The 26,290-nt window shown below is 32.0% G+C and overlaps 1 protein-coding gene across 1 annotated transcript in view; it reads left to right on the forward strand.

Annotated features, from left to right (window-relative positions):
• Positions 1–17,509: 17,509 nt before the first annotated feature.
• The window catches only part of LOC129235205 (QRFP-like peptide receptor), a 107,602-nt gene continuing 98,821 nt past the window's right edge, over positions 17,510–26,290 (forward strand). Inside the window, exon 1 of the mRNA XM_054868912.1 lies at positions 17,510–17,879. Within this exon, the coding sequence (XP_054724887.1) occupies positions 17,510–17,879 (370 nt within the window). The remainder of the gene's footprint in view (positions 17,880–26,290) is intronic.

Raw genomic sequence — 26,290 nt, forward strand, 5'->3', positions numbered from 1 at the left:
CTGCAGGAGGTGTTTAAAAAAAAAGTGAAATCCTTGCAAAAGATAAATTATTTTTTAACATTACTACCGTTTTTGAATGCACTCAATTTCTAAGAGTCAATTAATGTTATCAGTTTTAAATTTGTAGCTTAAGTCAGGATATATTTATTAAACTACTTTATAGACGAACAACAGTGGCTTTCAATCTATTTACAATTACATAACTTAGGTGGTAAAAGTGCTTAAAAGGTACCCAATTTTATTTCCATTAAGGTTTGAATTTGATAGTATTTTATTTAGCTATTTGTTTATATTTGTCATATAAAGCTAAAGAAAATTCTTGTGGGTTAAAAGTCAATTATAAATAACTGACTATTTGGAATTATAGACTGAAGTTCAAGTTTTAAAAAGCTTTAAAAATCATGACGCAGAGTACTTTGCTTAGTAATTTTCATCAAAATCGAGTCAGTCAAAGCGAGAAATCAGCGTAAACAAACAATTCTCTCTGCCGAAAAGGCGAACTCACCGGCTTTTTACCAGTCTAGAACTACTCGCTAGTCAAACAAGGTACCGACGCGTAAACGTGCTTTAGAGCGTAGTGCAAAATTCTAGCTCACGAGTAGTGACGTCACGCGGGAGAAAAAACTGGTTTTCTCTCTACCGGCTTCATTCTAGAGAGATCCAGAGTAATGCCCCTGGTATGGTGGTCAGCAAAGCCGCCTGCCAATACGAAGGTCCCGAGATCGACCTTACAGCTCGTAAGTTGTTTTTTAACTTTCATATATTTTCCTCAAAATTTTGCAGTAAAGTAGGACTTTACGGTAAAAGTTACTGGCAACATGGATGCTAGTAACTTTTATCGTAAAATTTCAGGATTTTTTCCAACAGTGTAACTGATCAAAAGCATCATAAGTTCATTAAAGTTGCATATATTTTTTTTACAAATGTCCTAGTGGAATTTTAAACAGTGTTGTTTTGTGTTCACATTATTACAATCTATTAAAGAAAATTAGAAATAGCGTTATTTTTTAGAAGAATCATCTAGGAAACTAAAATTCATAATTAAATTGCTGATCTAATGAAAAGCACACAGTGGTTTCTAAAAGTGTGCGTACATATACAACTTTCAATGAAAGGCCTCTATCCATCGGTTAGAAATAATTTTTCGGAATAAGTATTTTAATATACGATCTACGGTAAATTTTTAACAAAACTACATTAAAATTTCAATGAAATATTAAAACTTTTTTTTTAATCAAAAACAAAAAAGTGCCGGAAATTTTATCTCAAAAATTCTTTGTACACTTAAAAAAATTTCTTTATATTGTTGAATAATGTAACTTTTTATTAAGTTAGTACCTGGACGACCGAGCCTCGCTCGGCTTTAAAAGAATTATTTTTTGTCAGCTTGTTTTTTTTTCTAAGGTTCGATACTTTTTCAAATATACTTGAAAAGCATCATGGTAACGAAATATTAAGGTTCTCGCGAGTCGTTGGATATGCTTCCGAGAAGCGAGAGATATGCATGCAAACACTTCATCAGCATTATAATCATTTCAGCTGTAAGAAGCTTACTACTGAATATAGGCCACCTCTCTCCCACAGATAAACACCTAGGGAAACTCTGAGCTGGTTGCGTATAAATATTTAACGCACGGTATTGCCAAAAAAAGTAGTTTCTAAGACCAAACATGACGACAATAAATATGAAAATTGGATTGAAAATGCGCCGCGACCTTCTTATAACATTAAAGTACCAAACAAAGAAGATTCTGAATGCAATTAAATCAACATTTTGCTTTAAACTATTTGTTACATTTTTGTTTCCACTAGACAGTTTTCCTGTCATTTATCAAAAGAGCTGCGATTCACGATTTTATCCCGATCGAGATTTTTATTTCGAATAAGTACTTTTTAGTGTAGTTGATTACTTTACGCCAGAAAATGCTAAATACAGCCTGCTATCCATAAAAACCGATGATCCACAAACCACTCCAACAAAATATAAACAGTCTCAAGACATGTTTTTTCAAAATAAAATTTAGATGCGTGATTTAAAAAAAAAACATATAAAACTATTTGAAGTGTAAAAAAGAAAATAAGTAAATAAAATAAAATAAGACAGTCAAGCAATAGTTTTGCTGAAAAAAAAAACTTACATCGACTTACATAATGCTTTTGAATTTATTTTTAGCCAAGTGTGATTGAAATTAGCCAAAGTAGCAAATATAAGCCAAGCCTGGCAACCCTAAGCAAGTTTAAAAATTTAAAGCAAGAACAGACAGATTCTCATTGTTATGGTTGCAAATCGTCTGCCTGATGTGTCAATTCAGTTTTTTCAAGGCTTAACTTAATTAGACTTTATATTAAAAAACTGTTTTTTGTAAAAAAATCGCGCTTTTACAGAAAAAACACTGATGTAGATGAACTTAGAATGCAAAACTACAATTAAATCCAAAATTTTACCCAAATTGTTAGAGCTGTTTCTGAAATACGAAATGTATATACATACCTACAAGAATTGCTCGTTTAAAGATGTAAGATTATTTGGTGGAATATCATTTAACATCCACAACTGTTTTTGAACGTCTGCGAATAGATTTCAATGTTTCTTTCTTTCTTTCTTTCTTTCTTTTGTGTGTGTAATTTCTGAGTAAGTGTTCAACCACACTTCGTATATATCTTACTGTTTCTAGCTCTATTTTCGTTTCAAAGCCGTATTTTCATAATCTAGCCTCCCGATCTCACTAAATATGTTACATTAGGTTCAAATCTGGAAATAGAGGGGATATTTTTGAAATTTTAGGACAATTTTCGAGGCACTAGACGTAAACGTTGAAAACCGTGTGCTCCTTATCGTTATCTTGATAACAAACAAAGTTGTTTCCGATTATCAAATTTTTTCAAAGAGTTTAAAATTGTTTTTTAAAATATTTAAATAAACAGCATAATTCATTATTTCATCAAAAAATATCAAACTACCAAGTCCTGATATGCACCCTCACACAAGAACACCTTCCTGATTAACTGATCCAACTAAGTTGTTAAGATTAAGTTCCTCATTTTTTCTACTATTTCCAATTATACGAAAATTTAACCAAAAATGTTGAATTTATTTTCCCCTGTAAGTAAGACTTTGTTCCAAAACGTTTTGAGCTTATTTATCATTGATTTTGCGACGAAAAGCGTAAGCTTTCTGTTTTTTGCATGAAAAAGAAAATTTCTTCAGGAAGAGGTCCCATTTAATCCAGCTAATTAGAGAACTTGGCGGAATTTTAGGTGAAAATAAATGCAAAAATTTTCTTTTTATTCTGCAGAAACTTTTACGCACTCAAATGTGTATTTTTCATAATTTTTTTAACAGTAAATATCCGATCACACTTTGTTAACTTCAGTTGACCTTTTTTACCTCGTTTTCAATCCGATTTTTTTCTTTAAAGCATTTTATCAAGCACCTTACTGTAGAACGATATAAATTAACTAATTTAGAGACATTTCAAACCAATTTACCGCTACTGTGAGAAAAAATAAATAAATTTCGTACGTTGTTTGTTGCTTTTTACGAATACCAGCCATTTTAAAATAATAAGCAGAATATTAGGGAAAAAATAGACAAAAATTAAAGCGGAATGACTTTACAGTGTCAACACCATGCAAAAATGATAAAAAAAAAAAAGACGTGATAATTTTAATCGTGACTTTATTCGAAAATATTGCAGTGTACGATGACTTTGTGGCGTATTATTTCTGTCTCTTCGTTTTTTGACAAATTTCAAAAACAAAATCGGGCAATTTTTGACAACATTACTGGGTTTTATTTAGAATGGCATAGGAATGATATGAAAAAAAATTAGCCCTCATATTTGAACTCATTTTCGAGTTATTTTGGTTTTACTACAACATTTCAAGATGTACGAACACTTTTGGGAGCCACTGCATGTATTTTCTTTGTGGGATCAAGTATTCCTCATGAAGGGATCATGTATCCCTTGATGTGAGGATGCATGATCCCTTTATGAAACTATAAAAAAAATTATTTTACCATAACTATCTGTTTAATTTCAACTAAAAAGCTGCTGTCAGATAAAGGAAAAAATACCTTTACTCGCGTACATTTTTTTTTTTTTTACCTGAGAGTTTGCAGCAGAGAAAAAAACTGAAAACTAAAGGGCTGATTAAGTATCTCCAGTCTCCCCTAATGTTTGTTTTGTTTGAAACTAATGAAATGGTTAATTTACACACATCATCTATTGCTTGGCTTGCAGATGCACGGCACGAGTACCAAGATTACAAAGTCACATTTATCCTGCCATGGGAAAAACTATGAAAGCTTTTATAAAGAAATAATGATAATTTGAAAAATATTTTTTGACCTATGGCAATTTGAAAGATTAAAAGCAGATTAGCAAAAGGATAACTCCTGAAACAGCGTGCAATATTTTTGTGGTAATATTTACAGTATAATCTCTTTGTCATACATTTTTATCGGAGAAGGAGACACATAGTCTACATGCATAATGAGAAACAGACAAAGCAAGATTTTTCTTAAGACCGCTGACCCAGGAGGAAAAACTCGTATCCGTGAATCAAAATCTTAGACGCTATTAGATGAATAACCTCCAATATTACCCGTTTTCTGATAACCACATAACGAAAATAAATCAAGCTTTCTAACATGAACGAAAACTGTATGACATACGAGATTTTCCACTTACTATCTTATAAACCATTTTCAAGCTTTTATTCTGAGATACGAGATGTTATTTCTCCATAGACACACTACGTTGATTACGATCTTGGTCATGCCAGCATTTGATGAAGGATCAGATACTTTTAAAGTGAAAAAAGAAACTCAATGTTCTTGAAATTCATTACGACTAACGACTGTGTTCTTTAAGTGCTTATTGTATTGGGGTACTTAACTTAACCAATATTAAGCTCGGGAGTTTCCCACACACGTCTGACTTTCTAGTTCAAGAGCCCATGAGAGCCAGACCTTCGTCATTGTAAAATTTCCCAAATTTTTTCTGCGTAAGCACACCGCATCAGGTAAGAAAGGCTTTTAAGCTGAGTCGCGCAGTCTTCGGCAGGTAACAGATTTCAAAGAAGCGTTAAAAGCTATACACCATTCAGTCATAGTATCTCAAGTGACCTCATCGTCTCCACCCGACAAAACCCGATTTGAACGAAATTTTATGCAGGTGAAGACATGCCTTTGAAACTAATCCATGTAAATTTTCAGCTTCCAAGACTTAAATCATGAGAATCTTGGGTCAATAAAAAAATAGGGAGATCTAAAATAACGGATCAACTTTGTGAACGAACTGCCATGTTCAGCCTTTTCCTTTATTGCAGGCCATTTTGTAGTCTTTTTTTTTTTCTTTTTGTGTTATCCTAGACTCTCATGAGTTGTGTCTTGAAGCTGAAAATTTGAAAATAGGTCAGTTTCAAAGCCCTGTCTGCACATCTCTAAAATATCCTACAAATCGGAGATGGTTGGATTAGGACCACCAAATCATTTGACAGGGAATGACGCAATGATGTTTAGTTTTCGACGCACCACTTGCTACCTGTTTCCTGCCAAAGCCTGAACGACCCAGCTTAAACAATAGCGAACATTTCTTTCCTGCTGTGATGTGCTAAAAAAGAAAAAAAAAATAGGCCTTTATACTATGCCGTAGGTCTGGCACTCATGAACTCTTGAACTAGAAAGGCAGACGTGTGTAGGAAACTCTCCTTGCTTACCTTGAGATTGGTCAAGAAAAGTACTCCCAACAAGAGAAACACTTAAAGAACAGGATCTTTGGTTAAGATTATAATTTTGTAATTGAAGAAAAGTAAAACTCAACAAGCGTTCAGGGCTCGCTTAAGACATCACTAGGCATTGCAATTCCAACGGATCAAAAATAAATGAGCAATAAAAAACTGATTTCGAATGAATAAGTTGTCTGTCCAGTCTTTTTCTGGTATTGCTTTACTAGAGAGTTGTCCATCTCCCTCCATCTCCAGAGAGCACCCATTTGTTTAAAGAGAAAGATGAAATTTTTAGATCTTTCATGAAAAAATTATCAAAACTGAAGAGTACGCCTTCAAGACAGTCCATGTCATTTTTAAGTATAACTCTAAAGCAAAAAAAGAGGTACTGGTCCACTCATTTACACCATTGTATGCACATTCGACCAATGTACATATACCACAGAAACATGTATAAATTTGTCAAGAATTTTGGTTGAGATTGTGTTGCAAATAGAACTCGTAAGGACATGGTTTGAAAAAAATTGTGCAGACGTTTTAGATTTTAGTGATTAGTTAAGCTTGAGTGGTTATCTCTGGTACATGACGATGTTGTGAAGATCACAGCTTATCACGATAATTTTCTGAAAGCATCGAAGATTGGGTGGAAGCTCAACCCAGCTCAAAAAAACATTTCCGAAGTTTTCCGGAAGCTAGAATTTCATTGTTTTAAAAAACGGATTTTCAAAAAAACCCTAATATTACATTACCATAATGAAACAGTAAGGGATTGCAATACCGGACCAAAAATGCAATACCGGTATTCGGTATTTTTAAAACGTGACACCCGAATCAGATCATCGTGATATCAGAAATCCCCCCCCCCTCCAAAAAAAAGAAAAAAAAAACACTCATAAACATAATATTTCGTTGTCATATTTTATTATTTTGTTCAAAATAGGCATTATTTACTTTTGGTGAACTAATGTAAAATGAATTGACAAATAATATCGTAATACAAAATCAAAGATGGCAAGAAGCATAATACATCTTTTTAACTTCACGACGCACAGTGGAGTATTTGACTGAAAATCCTGGCCAAAAGTCCAAAATTAAAAATTTACCCGATTTTTATGAAAATTTATTCCATGATAGTTGACTAACTGGTGCATCGATCGGCACCTGTTTTGGAAACTTGAGTCACATAAAATTGCTCATAGCCTCGTTGAAAGATGAGATTTCTATAATAATTTTCGCTTTTTTGTTACGTTTCAGCTTAATTATTACGTTTCAATGTAGATTTTTTTGTGGCTTTCTAAATGAATGGAATTGAACCAAACCAATTTTACGGTATAAAGAAATGTCAGGGCTTAGTGCTAATTATAAATCAAAGTAAATATTTTTATTTTCTTTTTGTGAAAAAAAATGAAGAAAACTTGGTACATGAGGTTTTTAAAGGCTTTTCGCCTTAATTTATAAGTAGAGAAAGCTTTTTAAATGGGTGTCGGGCTCGGTCGGGCTGTTTTGAAAGTTACATCGTATTTGGCAAAGTCTCTAGTGCTAATTTCTGCAAAAAAATCTTCCGCCTACAACTGCCCTTTTTTTTAATGATTTTTTTTTTAAAAAGTGCATAATCCGATCTTTTTGTGACAAGTCATGATTTTAAACTGAATTTACCAACAAAGATTTAATAAATTTGTACAAAAGTTATCATAAGTACTACTGAATGAAAAGATCGACATATTTGAGCGCACAAACAACAATAAAATTTCAGACATGAGTTTCATGGTTACGAGAAACCGCTTCATCAATGTGTAAAGATGTAAGTTATGAAATGAGAATCCTCTAATTAATTTCGAAACGCTTACCTTTATGCATCGCTAAAGAGATTCATTGCACCCCTAAAACATGTGTTTGCGTTCAGTTATGTTAATTTTCTCATGTACGTTAATGAGTTAATAAATTAAATTATTTTGTGATCTCGCTAAGAAAATTTGCTCTTCCTTAAAATTGAGATTTTAGATGAAATAAATAAATATTTATATTTTTTCAGATCATTGCTGCAAATAATGTGCGGGGGAGGGGGTCTTTTCCCCCTTATACGTAGCAAAAGGGGGAAAATACCCCCCCCCCCACTTGCTAGCGTTACGAGACAATTGTAATTGTCTCCTAACGTTCCTACGCTAGCGAGCTATCCATATTTAAGACATTTTACCTACTCATTGTGAAATTAAAGTTATATAAAATTTTAGTTCCAAGTTTCTTCGTACAATTTTTAGCGGGACACATCACGCGATGTCAAACTAAGAATCGACCCAAGGTACGAGTACAATATATACAATTCAAAAACAAAGAGCTTTTGAATATCCATTTTCGAGTGTTTTTACAGTTATAATATCCTAGTTCATTTATTTATTTATTTATTTTTAATAGAAAAAAGGTTCTTTGTAACCCCGAAACCCTTGTCTTTAATTCTTTTTGTGCATGATTAACTCAGGGTTTTAATGATTGAAACCAAACGAAAAGAATAAAATTGATTATTTTTTTGGTTTCAAATTAGTGTTTTGTACGAAATACTAGGATTTTTTAACCTTTTTTTCCCCTTGAACGGTGCACTTAATTACATATCTTCAAAGGAAAACAGCCATTCGCATCGAACATGTTTACTTATCACTTGTCTAAGCATTTTGGCAAAGAGCCAACAGTGGCATCCATTTCGGATCGAGTGAAAATTATTGAAAATTTTTATTTCAACTCATTGAAAAAAAATTCATTATAAATCAGTGAAAGAACATAACTTCACCGTTTTCGTTGTAAATGAAGGTAAGATGTTTATATTATTTCCTTAAAAAGTTTCAGAGCCATAACATTATTAGAATATTGGATGCAAGAATTTTAGTTTACATTGAGTGAATAATTGAAAAAAGTCGAAAAAGTGACCTCCCTTTGTAAATTCTTAGAAATTCGTTTAATTACGTTAGAACATCAAACAAACCATAATCTTGAAGAAAATTATTTTTCCTATCTAGTGATGCATTGGGTTTTTTTCTACGTTTACTAGGATCGTTTTTACGGTCGTAAACATGCAAAAGTCTAAACCGTGGATAAAATATTAAATATTTCATTTTCTAATTCAAATTTTAAAAATCGAGTTTCAAACTGTAACATCAGACATTTCAGACAACTTGTATACTAAGTTTTGTGTCTATAAGTGGGATAGCTTCGCCGTACAGCGCACAAACGCACACAAGGGTGTCGCCTTCAGAAGAGTGAAAATTTCAAACTAGTTTTGCCCAGGATTTTCAGTCAAATACTCCACTGTGCGACGCCTGGAACTCATTTTACTAAGCAAATTTCCTGCAGTTGAAAATATTCGTTTTGATTTCACGCAGGCCGGTGTTAATGATACGTGATACACCTCCTGTAGTTGCCGAAAAGTCCTTCATGTTCAAATAATTCGGTTTTCTAACTTGTTGGTTTAGAAAAAATCATTTTTGTAAGTGTAGGTGGTTTTTTCGTAGGGTAGTTTTTTTTATCTTTGTCATTATTATTTATAGCTAATTAAAACTGTTCTTCAAGCGACAGTTCTTTTCCAGTACTAACATCGTCTTCAACGATTTCCTCTTCCTCAGCTTAGGTTTGTGTTTGCGTTTATTAACCCTTTGGTTTGAAATTTACGATGAATTAGATCTTGTCAGTTTCTTTCTTTTTTCTTCTTCTTCTTCTTTTTTTTTTTTTTTTTGAGCAATCACGATTGCTTATTGTTCTCACTTGACAGTCCTTGATGTTGTGGTTCCTTTTTCAGCTTGGACCAGAGGCCTCTGCAGCACCACCGCCCACCGGTGCGACTCATCTGGCCCTGAGCACTGTACCCCGGAACCCACTTCTGCTGGGTGGTGACGTCCATGTCCTACACACGCATACTCATAGATACACATACACACTCCTACACACCCGCGTGCCTTTGCAACCTACACACGCCTACGTGCACACATGTAAGCCTACCCACACACACTCAACTATACTTACGTAACCACCCAGGAGGAGGGAAATCCTTGGGGGGGGGCGGTTCTGGAAACAATAACTCTAATGAGTAAGGTCGTGTCGCAACTCGTGATTGCGAAAAATATAATTTGAATTCAAAGTTTCAGAATTCAAATTAGTGTTGATTGCGGGAAGAGGGTCACAGTTCTTTTTTTTTCCTCGTTTTCGTTTTCTTTTCGAAATTCTTTACAATTGTGTAAATGTCTAAAAATATGTTCCAACTGATTATGCCTTTCCTCTTTGCAAATGTTCAAGGCATTAAAAATATTATCTTGCCTTGGTTCGTATAAAGCTGAATAGCAAACGAAACAGCACGCTAATACCGGTGACAACAAATTACTGCTCGTTATACTAACAAGAAAAAGTTTTTCTCAAAACTCAGTACAGTTGAGACAAATATTAAAAAATATATCATGAAGAGTTTGCTGAAATTGATGGTTGGAAGAAATTGTTCATAGCAGAAACACATTCGTAATTATAAAAGGTGTTTTTTTTAGAGGTAGAGAACTTTAGGTTCAAATAAAACACAGTTAAATGTTGTTAATTGCCATGAAGTTGCTTTATTCGAAAGACGATTCTTTGCCATTTTTATTTAAATATGACTTCTGGCATATGACCACCTCGGCTGGCTTGGAGAAAGTTCAATTGGAAAGTCCAAGTTTTTCACTTTTTGTTGCAATAGTGGCCGTATGTCAGTAATAAGGTGGCGAATGTTCTCTTCCTAGGCGTCAATCGTCTGTGGCTTATCGGTACAGACTAGAGACTCCATAGCCCCACAAAAAGTTGTCCATCGGTGTTAAATCGCATGATCTTGCAGGCCAATTACGGATTCATTACGCGAAATAATTCGTTCACCGAGCTTTTCTTTCAATAAATCAATTGTGACACACGCTGTGTGGCATGTTGCACCGCCTTGTTGTCTATTCATGATGAAATGGCAAACCGAACTGAACACAAAACAATTAACAGCTATCAAAATGGCACACATATCAAACAGTGTTGCCAACTTAAAGTTCTATACCTCTGAAAAAACACCCTTTACTGAAAATTAATTTTCACAAAAGAACCAATCAAGGAAATGGAGGAAATAAAAACGTAGTTCACATGAACTCATGTAAATGCAATTCATCACCTCATCTAGTAATGAAAATATAATTTTGTAATCATTCCGCTACTTTTCATTGTTATTCTATAAAATCGTGCTTTTGAAGCCAAATGTCTACTTCAATTGATTGATTTTCGTTCTGTCTCATCAAAAAATAAATTTATATTTAAAATAAATGAAGATAAATAATTTGTTAAATTGAAAACTCTTTAGTTAAAAACTATATATTATATTTAGCTAATACCGAAAATACCGGTACTCTACCCCAGCAAATACCGGTATTACGAAATTGCAAAATAGCTGCAAATACCGGTATTTGGTATACCGGTATTGCAATAACTAGAAACAGTTCATTCTGTCTTTTATTAAATAATAAGTTTTGCGGATGTTCTGTCTTAATTTTTACATTATTCCTGAAATATACTTCTTTCCAATTAAAAAACAATAAATACCAACCGTATATCTAGTACAATATAAATTGCAGCATAAAAAAACGCACAATTTTCTGTAACTTAATCTCTGAATTTGTCGGCTTTTACATTTTTTAGGTTGATTTCTGAACACAAATTGGTAACTATTTGCAAAATTAAAATTTAAAGTCTTATTTTAAACGAATCTTATACAAAGTAGCTAAAGAAATACGCTACATCAAAGAATTTTATTTCTTTAACATATTCAAATGTATACATATCTGCATCTTTGAATGTCTCCCCATATCGCAGCTCAATTGAAGATTAGCTCCCCCCCCCCCCTTCAAGGTTATATTGAAACAACATCTGAAGAAACATATGAAGAAACAAACCAACTCAACATTTCTTCAATTACTGAGCATATTAGTGTACGTTTACGGCAGATTGAACTTTTAAAACGATAAGTATCAGATGAAAATATAATTCTAATGGAAACGATTGCTTTGATGTATTTTTCCATTTCTTAACATCAAAAAATATTTCTTTTGAATTATTTAGAGTTGTTCCAAAATGGAAGCATAAAGATTACTTAAATTCGAATACTTAAGTGCACTTTTCGTTTACGGGAAGACGGCAAATAGGAATTTTTCGCATTAGACGTTTTCGTTCAATGTTAAAAACTTCAATAATGGCCTACTTATAATATTTTGCAATACATTTTTAAATTAAGCGAATGGAATTTCTGACTGTTATGGATGATATGGCTTAGATATATAAACGGAATGAGATTTATGTTTAAATAAAATATTTTTCCTTACTTTCTTTTAATTAAATTTTCGTGCCTGTTAAATTAATGTCATTGAAACTCCTTAAATCATGAAAATAAAAGAAACATATAAAACAATGATTTTAGTAATGAACTATTTTTGCTATAACGGTTACTGCTGAGGGATTCCATATCAGTGTAATTCTCTTTTTAAAATGTTTACTAGTTTATAAAGAGGCAAATATATGTGTTTGCTTTTTAAAGAAAATAAATATCATTCCAATGATTTTGAATAATACATTCTGGCACTTGCTTTTAAGAGATTGTATATTTTGAGAACTTTGGCATTTTACATAGTGAGTGCCTTTATTTTGTACATTTCCTTACTCCGTTTGAAAGACATTGATTTTCCGTAAGGAGATCTATTTATGTAAAATACAGTGATTTTGGAGAAAAAGAAGTAATTATAATCGTCAGTTTTGGAACAATTTTTCGAAATAGTTACCAGTTTATAAAGAGGCAAATATATGTTTTTACTTTTTAAAGAAAATAAATATCAGTCGAATGATTTTTAACACTAAATTCCTACACTTGCCTTTAAGGAATTGTATAATTTGAGTATTTTGGCATTTTACATACTAAGTGCTTCTATTTTGTATATTTCCTTATTCCGATTGGAAGATATTGATTCTCCATAATAAGATCTACTTCTTTAATTGAAAGTATATGTATAATAGAAAGTGGTTTTAAAAAATTAAAAAATAATAATAATACTAATAAAAACGAGCTGATGTGTGCATCACACGACTTCCTTTTACGCCAGTTTAATTATGATAGTGCCTTGGAGTAAGCAAGGAAACGCTAAATATTGTCACACCAAGTTCGTTGCAAACTGAAGCAAAAAAAAAAGGTTTTACATAGATTTACTTCCCCATTATTGGCAATTTTAATGTGATTCAAAAGTTAACTCTCTAAATATCACCAGCAGTGGCCAAATTAAAACAAGATAAGAAAAAAGATCGCCAAAATTTACGCCAAGTTGACGACAAAACTAGGTGACCAAAAGCCTGGTCATATAGTGTCAAGTGTCCGCCAAAGTATAACATCACGAGTTTACATCGAAATTAGCAATGATTTCCCCCAAAAGAGGTGTAAAAGACCCCTTTTGAAACATCCAAATGCAACCAAAAGAATATGTGCACGACTAGACCCCAGTAGGAGTCTATGTACCAAATTTCAATTTTCTACGACATACCGTTTTTGAGTTATGCGAGATACATACGCACATACGCATATCCATACTTACGTGCATACAGACGTCACGAGAAAACTCGTTGTGATTAACTCGGGAATCGTCAAAATGGATATTTCGTGACTCTATACGTTCTTAGTTATGTATAGATGCACGTGTGGTAAAGGAGAAAAAACAATTTCGGGGGTGAGCAAAATGGAAATTAAGGCCGACTTTTGAGGGAAATTTTTTTTGCGAATACAATACTTCCATTTTTGTAAAAGGAAATAAAAAACTAGTTATAATCCTAAGTTTTGGAACGATTTTTCAGTCATACATTTTGGAAGGTGCAACTATTCTCAATGTTATTTGTTACAAAACTATGTGTCGTATATTTGAACTAAATTTTAAAAAATCACTGTTACCCCCATAAAAACTTTTACGACACCATATTTTAAAACATTTCAGTTTTGCATTTTGAATGAAAAAAGTTGTTCCTTTTTAGATAAATGGTACTGAGATAGAAATATCTTTATACATTAATGCGTAATAAACTGTATTTTGTTTAAAGAAATGCGTTTTTCAAAGTTTACATTCAAGTTTTTCATTTCTCTTACATTAAGGGAAACTAATGACCTATATGATACTTATTAACTTTTATTTATTTATTTATTTTTTGCGCGTTTTTTGATGTCTGCAATTGGCTTAAAAGCACTCATTTTTTTTAATCAACTAGGTCAATCTAAATAAAATGTTTTGCGAACGTGTTTAAAACAAGAATTGTCACACAAATACTATTTACGGAATATACCAGTTTAATTGGAAACTAAATCTTTTTGCTACAAACAGCTAGTGCAACAGGAGATCCGAAAGAGAGCTTTCTATACCATATGTATGAAATTTTCGTGGTTTCTGTGGTCGTTTACTAGGTGATACTATCACCAAGTATCTCAAGAAAAGAAACATGTTTTTGTTTGGAAAGACATGTATAATATAGTAGCATATCTTGTTAAGAGACTTTTTTTAAAGCTTTAAAGTGGAAGTTTAAATAAAAATTCATACTAAACTCGATTTAAAACGCTTAATTATACGTAATTGCTAAATGGGAAGTTAAAGCTGTTGATGCGTAACAAGTCAGAAAAAATTCCAAAAAAAATGTGTTTTCGATTTGAAAGTAAATATCTAATTGGAAGTAAGCTCTTGAAAGCAATGTAAGATAGTATATTTATTCATTAGTATATTATTCAAAGAAATAAATGCAACAAAAAATCTGAAAAGGCAAGCCATTTCAACTGATCAGATAAAAGGTGGAGGAAACAAGAATAAAAAGGAGGTTAAAAAATATGGTTCTACTACGCAGAAACTCCTTGATTGAATCATGGTAAAAAGAAATATTTGTCCGAAACAGACGATAGCGGCAAAAAAAAAAAAAAAAAACAAACACACACACACAGTACAACTAAGGCTTCTTCGTCACTATTTTTACCGAAATACAATAGGAAACTTGCTTTAGCTAAATCCATATCCATTAGTATAAACATTCTTCCAAAAAAACAAGCATTAGTTTTTAAGTAATCAAAGCTTTGCTTGAGAAAACACTTTAGAACACTAGAAAGTCACTTTATTTTGCGATTTTTGATTTAGTTATTTATTTATTTTTTTTTCAAAAATTGTTTTTACATTATAAGTGTAGACAAACGCTTGCAACAAAAAAATTATTTTCATGCAAATTAAATTCCTAGGCAATTTACTAAATTGCTAGGAACTAATTACAAGGAAAGAGTTTTAGTAAAACACTACCTCAAGCTATAGCTGTATACTTTACAATATTAACTTAATCAGGTTTTATGTTAGTACTAGTGGTACCCGCACGGCTTTGCCCGTAATAGAAAATTAAAAGGTCTTTTGGTTCGCCTGTACATTTACAAATATTTTCTCGCCAATTGGCTTGTGCCCATGTTACGGTTCCACGTTATGATATTTTCGTAATTTATTCGTCCATCTTATGATAATTTTGTTCTTAAAATTGGAATAGAATAAGAACCACATCGAATTTTCGAAAAATAGCTTAGAGGTGCACAACCCCATGCTACAAACTAACTTTGTGCCAAATTTCATGAAAATCGGCCGAACGGTCTAGGCGCTATGCGCGTCATAGAGATCCTGACAGACAGAGATCCGGACAGAGATCCTCACAGACAGAGAGACATTCAGCTTTATTATTAGTAAAGATTAATATAAATATTTCTTTTATTGCTTCCCTGTTGAATTGAGTTTTTACTTCTAATACATTTCAGATTATACTACAATAAACGTTAACAAAAGGTTTAATAATATGATGTTGATTTAGTTATACTTCTAATAATTACTATGCAGTGATATTTCATAGGATCACCTGCTTTTAATTATTATTTTCCGTTTAGTTTTCGTTTTAAAAGTATATTTTACGATGCAGTTTTTGTTATAATGCACTTAAAAATGTTTGAAAATGTCCGTCGATATTTTACAGCGTTAATCATATTTCTCTTAAGATCTCATAAAAGGCATGTTTAGTTTTGAAAAGAAATTACTTAACTATCTTAGTATAATATTCTTTCGAAATTGTTTTTTTTTTTTTTTTTGAGTTATCTCTATTGAACCAAATGTAGTACAGTCTCCTATATCCGAAGTTACTGGGACCAAGGGTAATCCGGAAAATTAAAAATCTATAATCGGGATAACATAGGTGATAAGCAGACCAAATCTTTAAATGAGCAGATTTACCTCAAAGTACGATAATGAAAAAGCATTTTGTGTCACAAATTTACGCAGAGAATCGTTTTCGAGATCCGTTTAAATGACATTTTACATCATTTTTAAGGAATAATTGTTTTTTTGTGTTCAGTTTCAAACATGTGCGGCATTCAAAGGAACCAAGTTTACTTAAGCGCATTATCATTAAGAGATCAGAATAAAAAGCGGATGTTATGCAGAATAAGATTTGGCAAAAACTATCCTTGTGGGTATAAAATTTAAGAAGAACTGGAAATTTGATCCGGATTGTCTACTAATCTGGATCAAGATAGGCCGGATAAACGAGGTTCTTGTGTATAAGTTTTCTTTTGGTAGAAATTTAAGTATTGCTCTTCATTGCACTTATTACATAATTTCTTGCAGGTTTAATTTCGGGAGGAAGCAGAAGCTAGAAGCCCTTCTGACCACGACACATCAAATCAACAGTTTCATAATGATACGAAGGCCAGTGCTTCAAATCGGCTTCACCATGTAATCTTCAGAATGATATAGCAGGAGATAGCATTCTATGTTTGAGTTGCATTGAAGGCGGTCAAAGTGGTGTCAATTGAATAATGTGGAGAGTCAGCTCATCTTGGGGACGCTAGCGACAAGTACCAGGCTGCAATTTTCAACGCAAATCTCCTGATTGGCTGAATGCCAGATGGCACTTGCTTCAGGCTGCTGAGATAGTGGTGAATAATTGATCAATCAGCTGTGCTGTCTCTTCGTGTTTGCTTGAAGTAGTAAGGCAGACGTATACAGATAGACATAGTGCGTATTTTTCAAGACAATACTGATGCGTTTATTATCTGAAGAATAATATTGGATAAAAAGTGTAAAAATTAGAAAGCGTTCAAATTTTATGACATTATTTTGCTAATTAATGCCTCTTCGGAATTTTTCAACACGACAGCAATCCAACTAGCGAATTTATTTTTCTTGGAATATCAATAAGTTTTTGTTGCGGAAGATAGACTGGAAGTGGAAGCCCAATGTTTGGTTAAATAAAAATTAAACATTGGAAGTTTAACGCATGAATATTAAACATAAAAGAGGAAGTCTGGATATTTTTTCCCTATGTAATATTAACGGAATCGGAGAATTCGAGTTAAATAAATATTTATAGTCTACAAAATCACGACGAAATGCAAATAAGAAGTTAACTTTCCTTATTCAAATGCAGTTGAATATTATGTTAGTTATAAAACGTAATATTTATTTCGGAGTTAATAAATGCTCTTTGTGTAGGGAACACTTGCCGATTTTAGTATGCCCACAATAAGCTCAGGAATTAGTTTTCTGAATTTTTAATCCGCGGCCTGAACATAAACTTGAACTTCAAATTTAGACTGAAGCTAATTCATGCGCATAACAAATGTTGTTGACATGTATTTATATACATCAGAACATGTTTATTACCGAAACTAATACTTCTATAATCAGAACAGGATTTTAAAGAGCACAAAATGGCTGACAATAGCTGCGGCGAATATGACAATTCGAATGACACATCAGATGATGACTTTTCTGCGCTACTAAATATAACGTATCCAGGAAATCCAGCTATATTCAAGACATTGGATTTCAGTGACTATATGAAGATATTTGCGTACGTGTTAATTATCATTGGAGGTCTCTTGGGCAACATCAGTGTAATCCTGACTGTAGCACTGAATAGATCAATGAGGACTACCATCAATTTTTATGTTGCTAACCTAGCTGTTGCGGACGCAATGATATGTATATTCTGCATGGGTCCGCATATTCTTAGCACATTGACATATCCTCTTTTCGTGCTCGGAGAATTCATGTGCAAGTTTAACCCGTTCATGCAAAGTAAGTCTTGAACTTTATTCATTACCTTTTAAGTCTATGTTGTTTTGTATCTGGTTAATCAAGGTGCTTTTTAAACTGGTTTTTTAAGTGAATATTTAAGCTACATTTTGGGCTATTTTAGTCTCATAGACGATGTTTTGTTTTGTATTATTAAAAATTTGAAAAATTCTTTATTTTGCAACAGCTTTTGTAGACTATAATCCCATTTTCATGAACATTAGTAGAATTAGCCAGATGGTCAGTGTGAAAAAATGATATAACTTGAAAAATGCTTTGTTTGTTTCATCAATTCAAATTTATTCCTTGAGTATGCAAAAAGTTTTGCAATTTGTAATCATGAAATTATTTTTATTACTATTTCAATACGTTGTAGACTTTTTAAAGAACAGCCTTTCTAATTCACTTTAACATTAAAATGTTAATTTAAGTGTTTTTGCACGTTGTACACTTTCAAATGTCTATCGATTGCATTCGAAAGAAGAACATAAAACTAGACTTTAAAAGTAGTTTTCAAACGTTTCCAAATTATTTTAATTCCCCATATCAGAAGCATGAAAACAAATATCAAAATGTTACTAAGTTAGAGCTTCAAACAGTTTTAAAAAGGAATGAAAAGCATTTTCTTTACATAGAAACTCCTATCTAGGACACATTGTTATTTGTTTTAATTAGAATGATTTTCTTCATACATTTAAATAGTTTTCTACGGAAACCATTTATTTAATTGCTTCCCCATTTATAACATTGTCCAAATATTTCTTTAAAAACGGGATAACATTATTCATTCTGAAATTTCCGTAGCTTTTTTTTCTGTAGATTATATATGACTGTAACTCCGGGAACATTGTTTAAATACCTTTTGCTAGAAAAAAGAAATTTCTCGTTGTTTCCTTAAAGAAATATAAGCAAAGACTCGCTAATTGCATTATTAATTACTGCATGAATCTATTTCCATAAATTAATTTGGCTTTTCTTTGGTTTTCTTTTATACGTAAAATCAAGACTGACTGCTTACAGTGAAAAACTGAAAACATAATGCTGAATGTAAACATAAGTTGCTTGAAAGTAGTTAAAGAGCAATACGTGGCGCAGAAAATAAATATTTTTGTGTGATTTTTAGGACACTGACATTCGAATCCAGTTCATATGATCAGTGATTTCATTATAAATAATATTTTTAGGTTTAGAATATGGAGTTCTATTTGCCGAATGAAAGCCGTTATTTATTTTCCAAACGAAATTTGTGAACTGCGTTTCTTTAATTTTTCCAGAAAGAACAACACATTATCAATTTTAAATTATTTTTTAAATCACAATATTTTGATGTTTAACATTTAATAATAACTATAAGATGTTAAAGAATTTTAAACAGTTACGATGGGTTATGAAAAAAAAGTCTAAAAATAATAGCTTTGAACAAAATGAAAAGACAATTAAAATACAAAAACACTATATTAAGTACTACCACAAAATGAAAAAAAAAAAAAGTTATGTAACACATAATGAAAAGTGATAAAACTGGCTTAGTTTTAAAATAAACAGCTTTACACACAAACTAGATTTAATTGGTTCTAACCGATTACTAATTAAAATGAGCTGAATCTTGAGTTCTGAAACATTTGCTACTTAATAGTGAAAGTATTTAAAATAAATGATGTCTTACAAGAACAAATATTCCATTAGGGAAGTCCACAAATGATGTCACGCTTTGGGGAGGAGGGTGTTCGTGAAGTTCTGACAGTTTGTGACAAGAGAGAGGGAGAGAGTAACAAGAATTGAGATACATCACAGCAATTTAACAGCAATATGATTCAGAAAAACAGCATAACATGTAAAAAAGGAAGGGAAGATGGTGTGCAAAAAAGGGAAGAGACCTATAATTTGTGTAACAAAATGTGACTTGATTTATAAACAAATACTTTTTAAAAAGTTTAATCCAACATAAAACTGCTATGATCTCACGGGAAATTCTTTACTTGCGAGTGTCTGATATTAAAAATTTCATTAAGAGACACTTTTTGGACTCAAATTGCCAAATATTTCATTAATTTTTGTATTTGTTGTATTTTTAATTTTCCATACGTGATTAAATTAAGTAGGGGAAAAGGGGGCACATGAGAACAATTGAGGTAGTGAAAAGCAAAGGGATGTAAGTGGCGAAAATAAAAATTTGGAGATAACCAGTACACAAATGGTACGTGAACCCCTGCTCTATCTTGGGTCAAAATATAGTAATAGTAGCCCTGATGGGTTCCGGTATACAGTATGAATTAGGAAGAATATTCAATGAAAGCCTACCTAGGACGTAATCTTTATACTTGTTTTACTCAAAACTTGAAAATGTCCACTTACATCCCTTTGCTTCTCACTGCCTCAATTCATTTCTTTATATTTCAGAAAATATTATAAATTAATTTCTCAACGCAAAAGGGTCCCCATAGTTGAATAAACTTTTCTTTGTGTCATGGATTTTTTGAACATTTTTTAAAAAATATTTCTTTACTTTATGGTGTTTAAAAAAAAAAAAGTCTGCCGTTGTTCACATGTGCCCTTGGAGGGGGTCAAATGCGAACAGGAATGGGACACATATGAACACGGGTTAAAAATGTAAGAGAAGCGTCACATATTAAAGGAAAATTCTTCAATATGAAAAATATACCTAAACACCAAATACGTTGAAGGTTTTATAGCCTATACTGCGTCAGTTTCAATCGTACAGTAATTGTTCAACTAAGAAAATATTTTTTCTCGAATATCTGCTCATCATCAAATTCTAAGGTCTCGAAGCCTTTTCTGATCACTGAATAGACTAGAAAAAAAGCTTGTATGACTACATAATGCAAATGTTTTTTTTTTATTATTATGTAAGGGTTATTCTATATATATTTTGCTTTTAAGCTTCATACATTGTTTGATAATCTATTTTAAAATGACTTCGAACTTCAGATTTTAATTAAATGAAAATATTTTGAGTCTTTTTATTTCCTGTAAGTATAATATAACACTAAATTATTTATCAACTATTTAGTAACAAAAAAAATAATTAAAAAAAATTAATTTGAATTTTGACATTTTGAATTCAAATTATGCTTCTCGCAATCACGAGTATGTGTATGTAAGCGTGTGTGTAGGCATATGTATTTGTGTCTGTGTGCAGGCATGAATGTGTGGGTAGTTGTGTGTATGTGTGTGTGTATGTGTGGGTGTCTGTATGTATGCGTGTATGTATTTGTATGTGTGTATGTGTGGGTGTCTGTATGTATGCGTGTGTGTATGTATTTGTATGTGTGTATGTGTGGGTGTCTGTATGTATGCGTGTCTGTATGTATTTGTATGTGTGTATGTGTTTGCGTATGTGTGTAGGTGTGTGTAGGTGTATGTGTTTGTGTGTGTGTGTGTGTGTAGTTGTGTATGTATGCGCGTGTGTGTAGGACATGGATGCAACCTGGAGACGGCTTTCGCTAGAGGTGCAGCATCGTGAGGAGCCCGTCGACGGTGATGGTGCGGAGGATGGTGGTGGGAAAAATCAAAGGAACGTCAAAAATAGTCAAGTGAGAACAATAAGCAATCGTGATTGCTCAATAAATAAAAAATAAAAATAATATATGAACATAAATAAAAAAAAATATTTAATAATAGTAATACAAATTAACAATAAACTCGCAAACTGATTATACAAAAATAATTATAACTATTTACACATTTTTTAACAATTACAATATTTACACTAATAATAATATTACGCAGAGCGGCTATGGGAACTGTTCACTTGTGCCGCTAGATGTTGCGTCCACAAGTGTAAATCGTCTACTTTAGAGCTCACTTGCAAAAATTAAGAATTTTCAATTTAATATAAAATTTAAATATTGTTATAAATTTACTTGAATGTTCATACAATGGTTCGTAATACTTAGGTTTAGATTTTCAGTTAGTTTTAAAAGTTTTATCAGGTGATGAAGAGAGTGATATTTTTTTCAATAATAGCTAAAACATAGAAAATGGCACCACAGAAACATAAAATGGCTCATTGCTCTAAATGATTGTCCAAGAGGTACAACTGGTACTGTCCTTATTTTGATAATTTTTCCAGATTTTTTCCTTCAAATGATCTTAGTAAAACACATGTGTCCCGTGCTCACATGTGAGAGAGCCCCCTTTTCCCCTACATTTTAAATAAATTACGTAATAAAAAATTGCCCTTTATTTTGGTGAAACAGATTTTACGTATTACTAAATGCCTTTCCCACACTTAGACATCATTATGTAATTTTTGAGGCGTCGATAGAGAGGTAATGGAAAGATAATTTTTTTACCGACACTTTTTTTTTTTCATTTAACCATGACCACCAATTTTTTTTTTTTTTTTTTTTTTTTTTTTAATGAGACAAGTTTTTTTTTTCTTTTTGCCTTTTATTGTACTCTTATTTTTTTTTTTTTTACAAATAAGGTGACTTTCTCAATTAATTGCATTGTTGGTTGATCTTTCTTTGCGATTTCCTTTTGCAGTCGGTTAGCTAAAAAAGCGGTCATATTCGGAACTGAATACTTATTTAGTGTTACATCTACTGTAAGACGTTCGTCTTATAAAACTTAATAATTGTAATCACGGATTTTTAAAATTTTAAATGGTAACCGCTTAATTATTTTAAAAAAAAAATTAAAAAAAAAAGAAGATGGTAGTTTTCTCTATAGATTGATAAGTTCATTTCGCATATATTTTTTTTTTACTGTCACAACAAACTGTAAAAAAAGCCCCCCTCCTTCCCTCAACAAATAGAAATGTTTTTTTCTTCCTAAGGGGGCTGCGGTAGAGGCACTGCATTTTAAAGACCTGGCGCAGTCCCCCGTCATCGGCATAGCAACCACTCTTTCACGTGGCACCACTTTCGGTGGGATGCCATTGCCACGAGAATGTTGACGTCCAGTTTCCCTACTAGATGGCGGCTCCTGAGCCCTATTTGATGCGAAACAGCACTAGGAATTCAGTTTTGCCAAGAGATATTCCATGCCAAACGAGTACTCGAGGGATCTTTTACATGACGCATAATCATTCGACATGGATGTTGTCGATTTTCAGCATCTAGAAAATCCACCGACTGTAGCCAAGACCAGTCCTGCGCCTTTGAGCGTAAGAGATTAGTGTCTAACCACTACACCACTATATTCGTCAGAAAAAAAATAATAAATAGAAATAATAAGAAATATTAAGAATATAATGAGAATAAACAAAAAGTAAAACAACCGAAACACCAAGAATAAATGTCATGTTTATTTTAATTAACTGCTTGATAAATACATTCGCTTTAATTCCAGTCAGTTTTCGGAAAAAACCTTGATAAAATGATACAAAATCATTGAATACAACTTTCAAATTTAATTTTAGTCTATTAAAGATTTCTTCCATTCTGAAGGTGCCAAGGTTCTCTATTTGTTTTCACCTCTTTTTTAATCTTTAATGTTACTAACTTTATTGCATATGTAAAAAAAAAAACTAAAATTTTACAACCTCTTAGTTTTTTTCGCCTTGTTGTGGAGAACAGAATAATCATGTACTTAAATAAGGGATTGAGAATTGTTTCCAGGAATAAAAATACGAAATATTGAATTTCATTAGTAGTATGGATTATTTAGCTTTTTTTTTAAATAGTATCATGTCTCACTAATACTAATGTAATTAATATTAATGTAATTAATATTAATGTAATATAATATTAATGTAAGCACATTGGAATTTTTAAACAAGTAAGAACATTCGGCTCTAGCACTTTATGCATTGACAAGCATATGTAAAATACTAATTCTGAATACATTTAATTTTTTTCTTATGTGCCAAACACATCGAATAAGTAATCTTAACTCCACTGAAGCTATAAAAAAAGAGCCTGCATTTACGTACTAGTCTACTCTTGGGATGATGCTGAAACGCTCATTTCCGTCCACTGTTTACCAGTTACAAGATAAAGGTCAAGCAGTAATTGACTCATATGTCGATGCTTCATTCGTTCTTTCTGTTACGACTTTTATGACATGAATTAGATTACTACCGTCTTAGTAATTTCTTCTCAAGGTCCAGGGGTCTATTTTCCTGTTTGTTGCTAACGCATTTGATTTACTAAGCATTGTAATCATTATTTTCCTTTTGTTACTTTAATGCGAGAGTTTTCTTAAAAACATTTAAATTGTTCTGATTCAATTTTAAGAGTAATTTAAACATTACATCATTAGAATATTGATTATTATTATGAACTAACACAGTATTTATATTAAAAAAAAGAGCTGTGATATAAATCGCTGTACCCGTGGCTGATTCACGAATACAAATGCGAACTGATTTATACAGGTAGCATTTGTCAAGGGCTTTTTACTAGTTTTTTTTTTAGGACAAAAAACATAATCCAGGTTATGAACTTTAAAAAAAAAAACTATCAATGTTTATTAAAATTATTTTTTATTTGTTTATTTTTAATGTATATATTTATTTATTTATTTTCGTTAGAAATAAATTTTATTTTATTTCATATACTTCTTGTAATCACATATTTATTTTTAAAAAAAGATGATTACATTTACAAGTGTTTCCCTTAAAAGACACGGTTAAACCTAGAAATTTAATAAAAGAAAGAAACCACCAAATTTGTAAAAATAGAAATTATTTAAAACGAAGTGTAATGTTAACTCTAAACATATTTAACTTGTTGCAGGTACGGGACATTTGATTCAATGTCCCAGATTCTTACTTCATTATGTTACTGAATTTAAACTCGAGAGACAACGCTAACCTTCAACAAAACTATTTATTAAAAACAAATTAAAAGCATGGTTAGTTTACACACGCGTGTAGAAAAATGAAAAAAAACAAGTCCTGACTACCACAACACTGGCAGTTTTATACATTAGGCAACACTGTTACCAAACCAAAAGTAAAGGCATTAGAAAAATAGAACAAGATTAATTTGCATAAACATTAAAGAAACAACGTTTGTAATTAAACATGAACTCAAAACATTGAGAATATTCTACAATTCAAATTCTCTATTTTCAGTTCCAACATGTAATTCATATTTATTTTCTTTACTCTACATTTTTCGTCGAATATATCTATATTTATCTTCGATGGCGAAAAAGGCACTAAGATATTTGATTCTTGTTGACTCACTATGTAAAGTACCGATTCAAAGTTAAATCCAAGAGTTTAGCAGTAAAATTTAGGGAGAAGAATGAACAAATAGCTATAAATGGAGGAAATAATCGCAATTTTACGTTAATGTACATTTAAAGCTGCAAATGATAAAAACTTTTTTCCAGCATGGAAGCTTCCATTCGTTATAGTGCAGTTCGGGCTGCAAGGACTCGTTGCGCAAGTAAGGAAAAGTGGTGTTTTATATGTTGAAGAGCATTAGAAACAAACTAGCTTTTAAGCAAAAAGAAAAGTAAAAAAAGAACACTATAAAGACGAAAATATCTTGAAGGAATACTGAGACAAAAAATGTCATATGTCTGCCAAAACGTTTTCAAATGCCTGTAGTAGTTTTTGGATTTACAACTTGAATAAAGCCGTACTTTAAAAGGTTTGTATGAAAATCAAACCAAATGCAAAAAATGTCATAAAACATAATTTATACATATAGATACATTATTTTCAAGCGAAAAAGGAGTATCTTTTTCTTCGTCCGATTTTCTTAAAAAAGATTTGTAAAATTCATTTTGCGTTGTACTCAATTCTGAAGGAAATAAAGTAAGAAAAAAAAAAAAACTTTCGAATTTTCAAAATTAATTTGAATTCTGAAATTTTGAATTCAAGTTATGTTTTTCGCAATAACGAGTTGCGACAGGGCCCTACTCATTGGTTACTACCCCATTCGCTTGTTTCTGGAAACGGTTCCTGTCTCTGCTCTTGGACGGTTACGTGTGCATAGTTGTGTATGTGTAGGCTTGTGTGTGTGCGTAAACCTGTGTGTATGTACGCTGGCGCGTGTGTATGTGCGTAAAGGCGCTTGTGTGTGTATGAGCGTGCGTGTGTGTAGGACATGGACGCCACCGACCAGGAACAGCGGCTATCGAGAGAAGTCGGGCCTGTAGAGGACGGTGCTGTTGAAAAATGTTTTGATGTTGATATATTTTTTTAAATGTTTATTTTTATGTATATTTTTTGAGAATTTTTAATAGTGCATTAATTTACATTAATTTATTACAATATTAATACAGTGGCTCCCAAAAGTGTTCGTACACTTTGAAATTTTTTAGTAAAAGCAAAATAACACGTAACTGAGTTCGAATATGAAGTCCAATATTTTTTACATAATTCCTTTCCTATGTCATTCTAAATAAAACCCAGCAGTTTTTTCAAAATATTGACGGATCTTCTTTTTGGAATGGGTCAAAAAACGAAGAGATATAGAAATAATAGGCCA

This window comes from Uloborus diversus, chromosome 2 (genome assembly GCF_026930045.1).
Source record: "Uloborus diversus isolate 005 chromosome 2, Udiv.v.3.1, whole genome shotgun sequence".
In the NCBI taxonomy this organism is placed as follows: Eukaryota; Metazoa; Arthropoda; class Arachnida; order Araneae; family Uloboridae; genus Uloborus; species Uloborus diversus.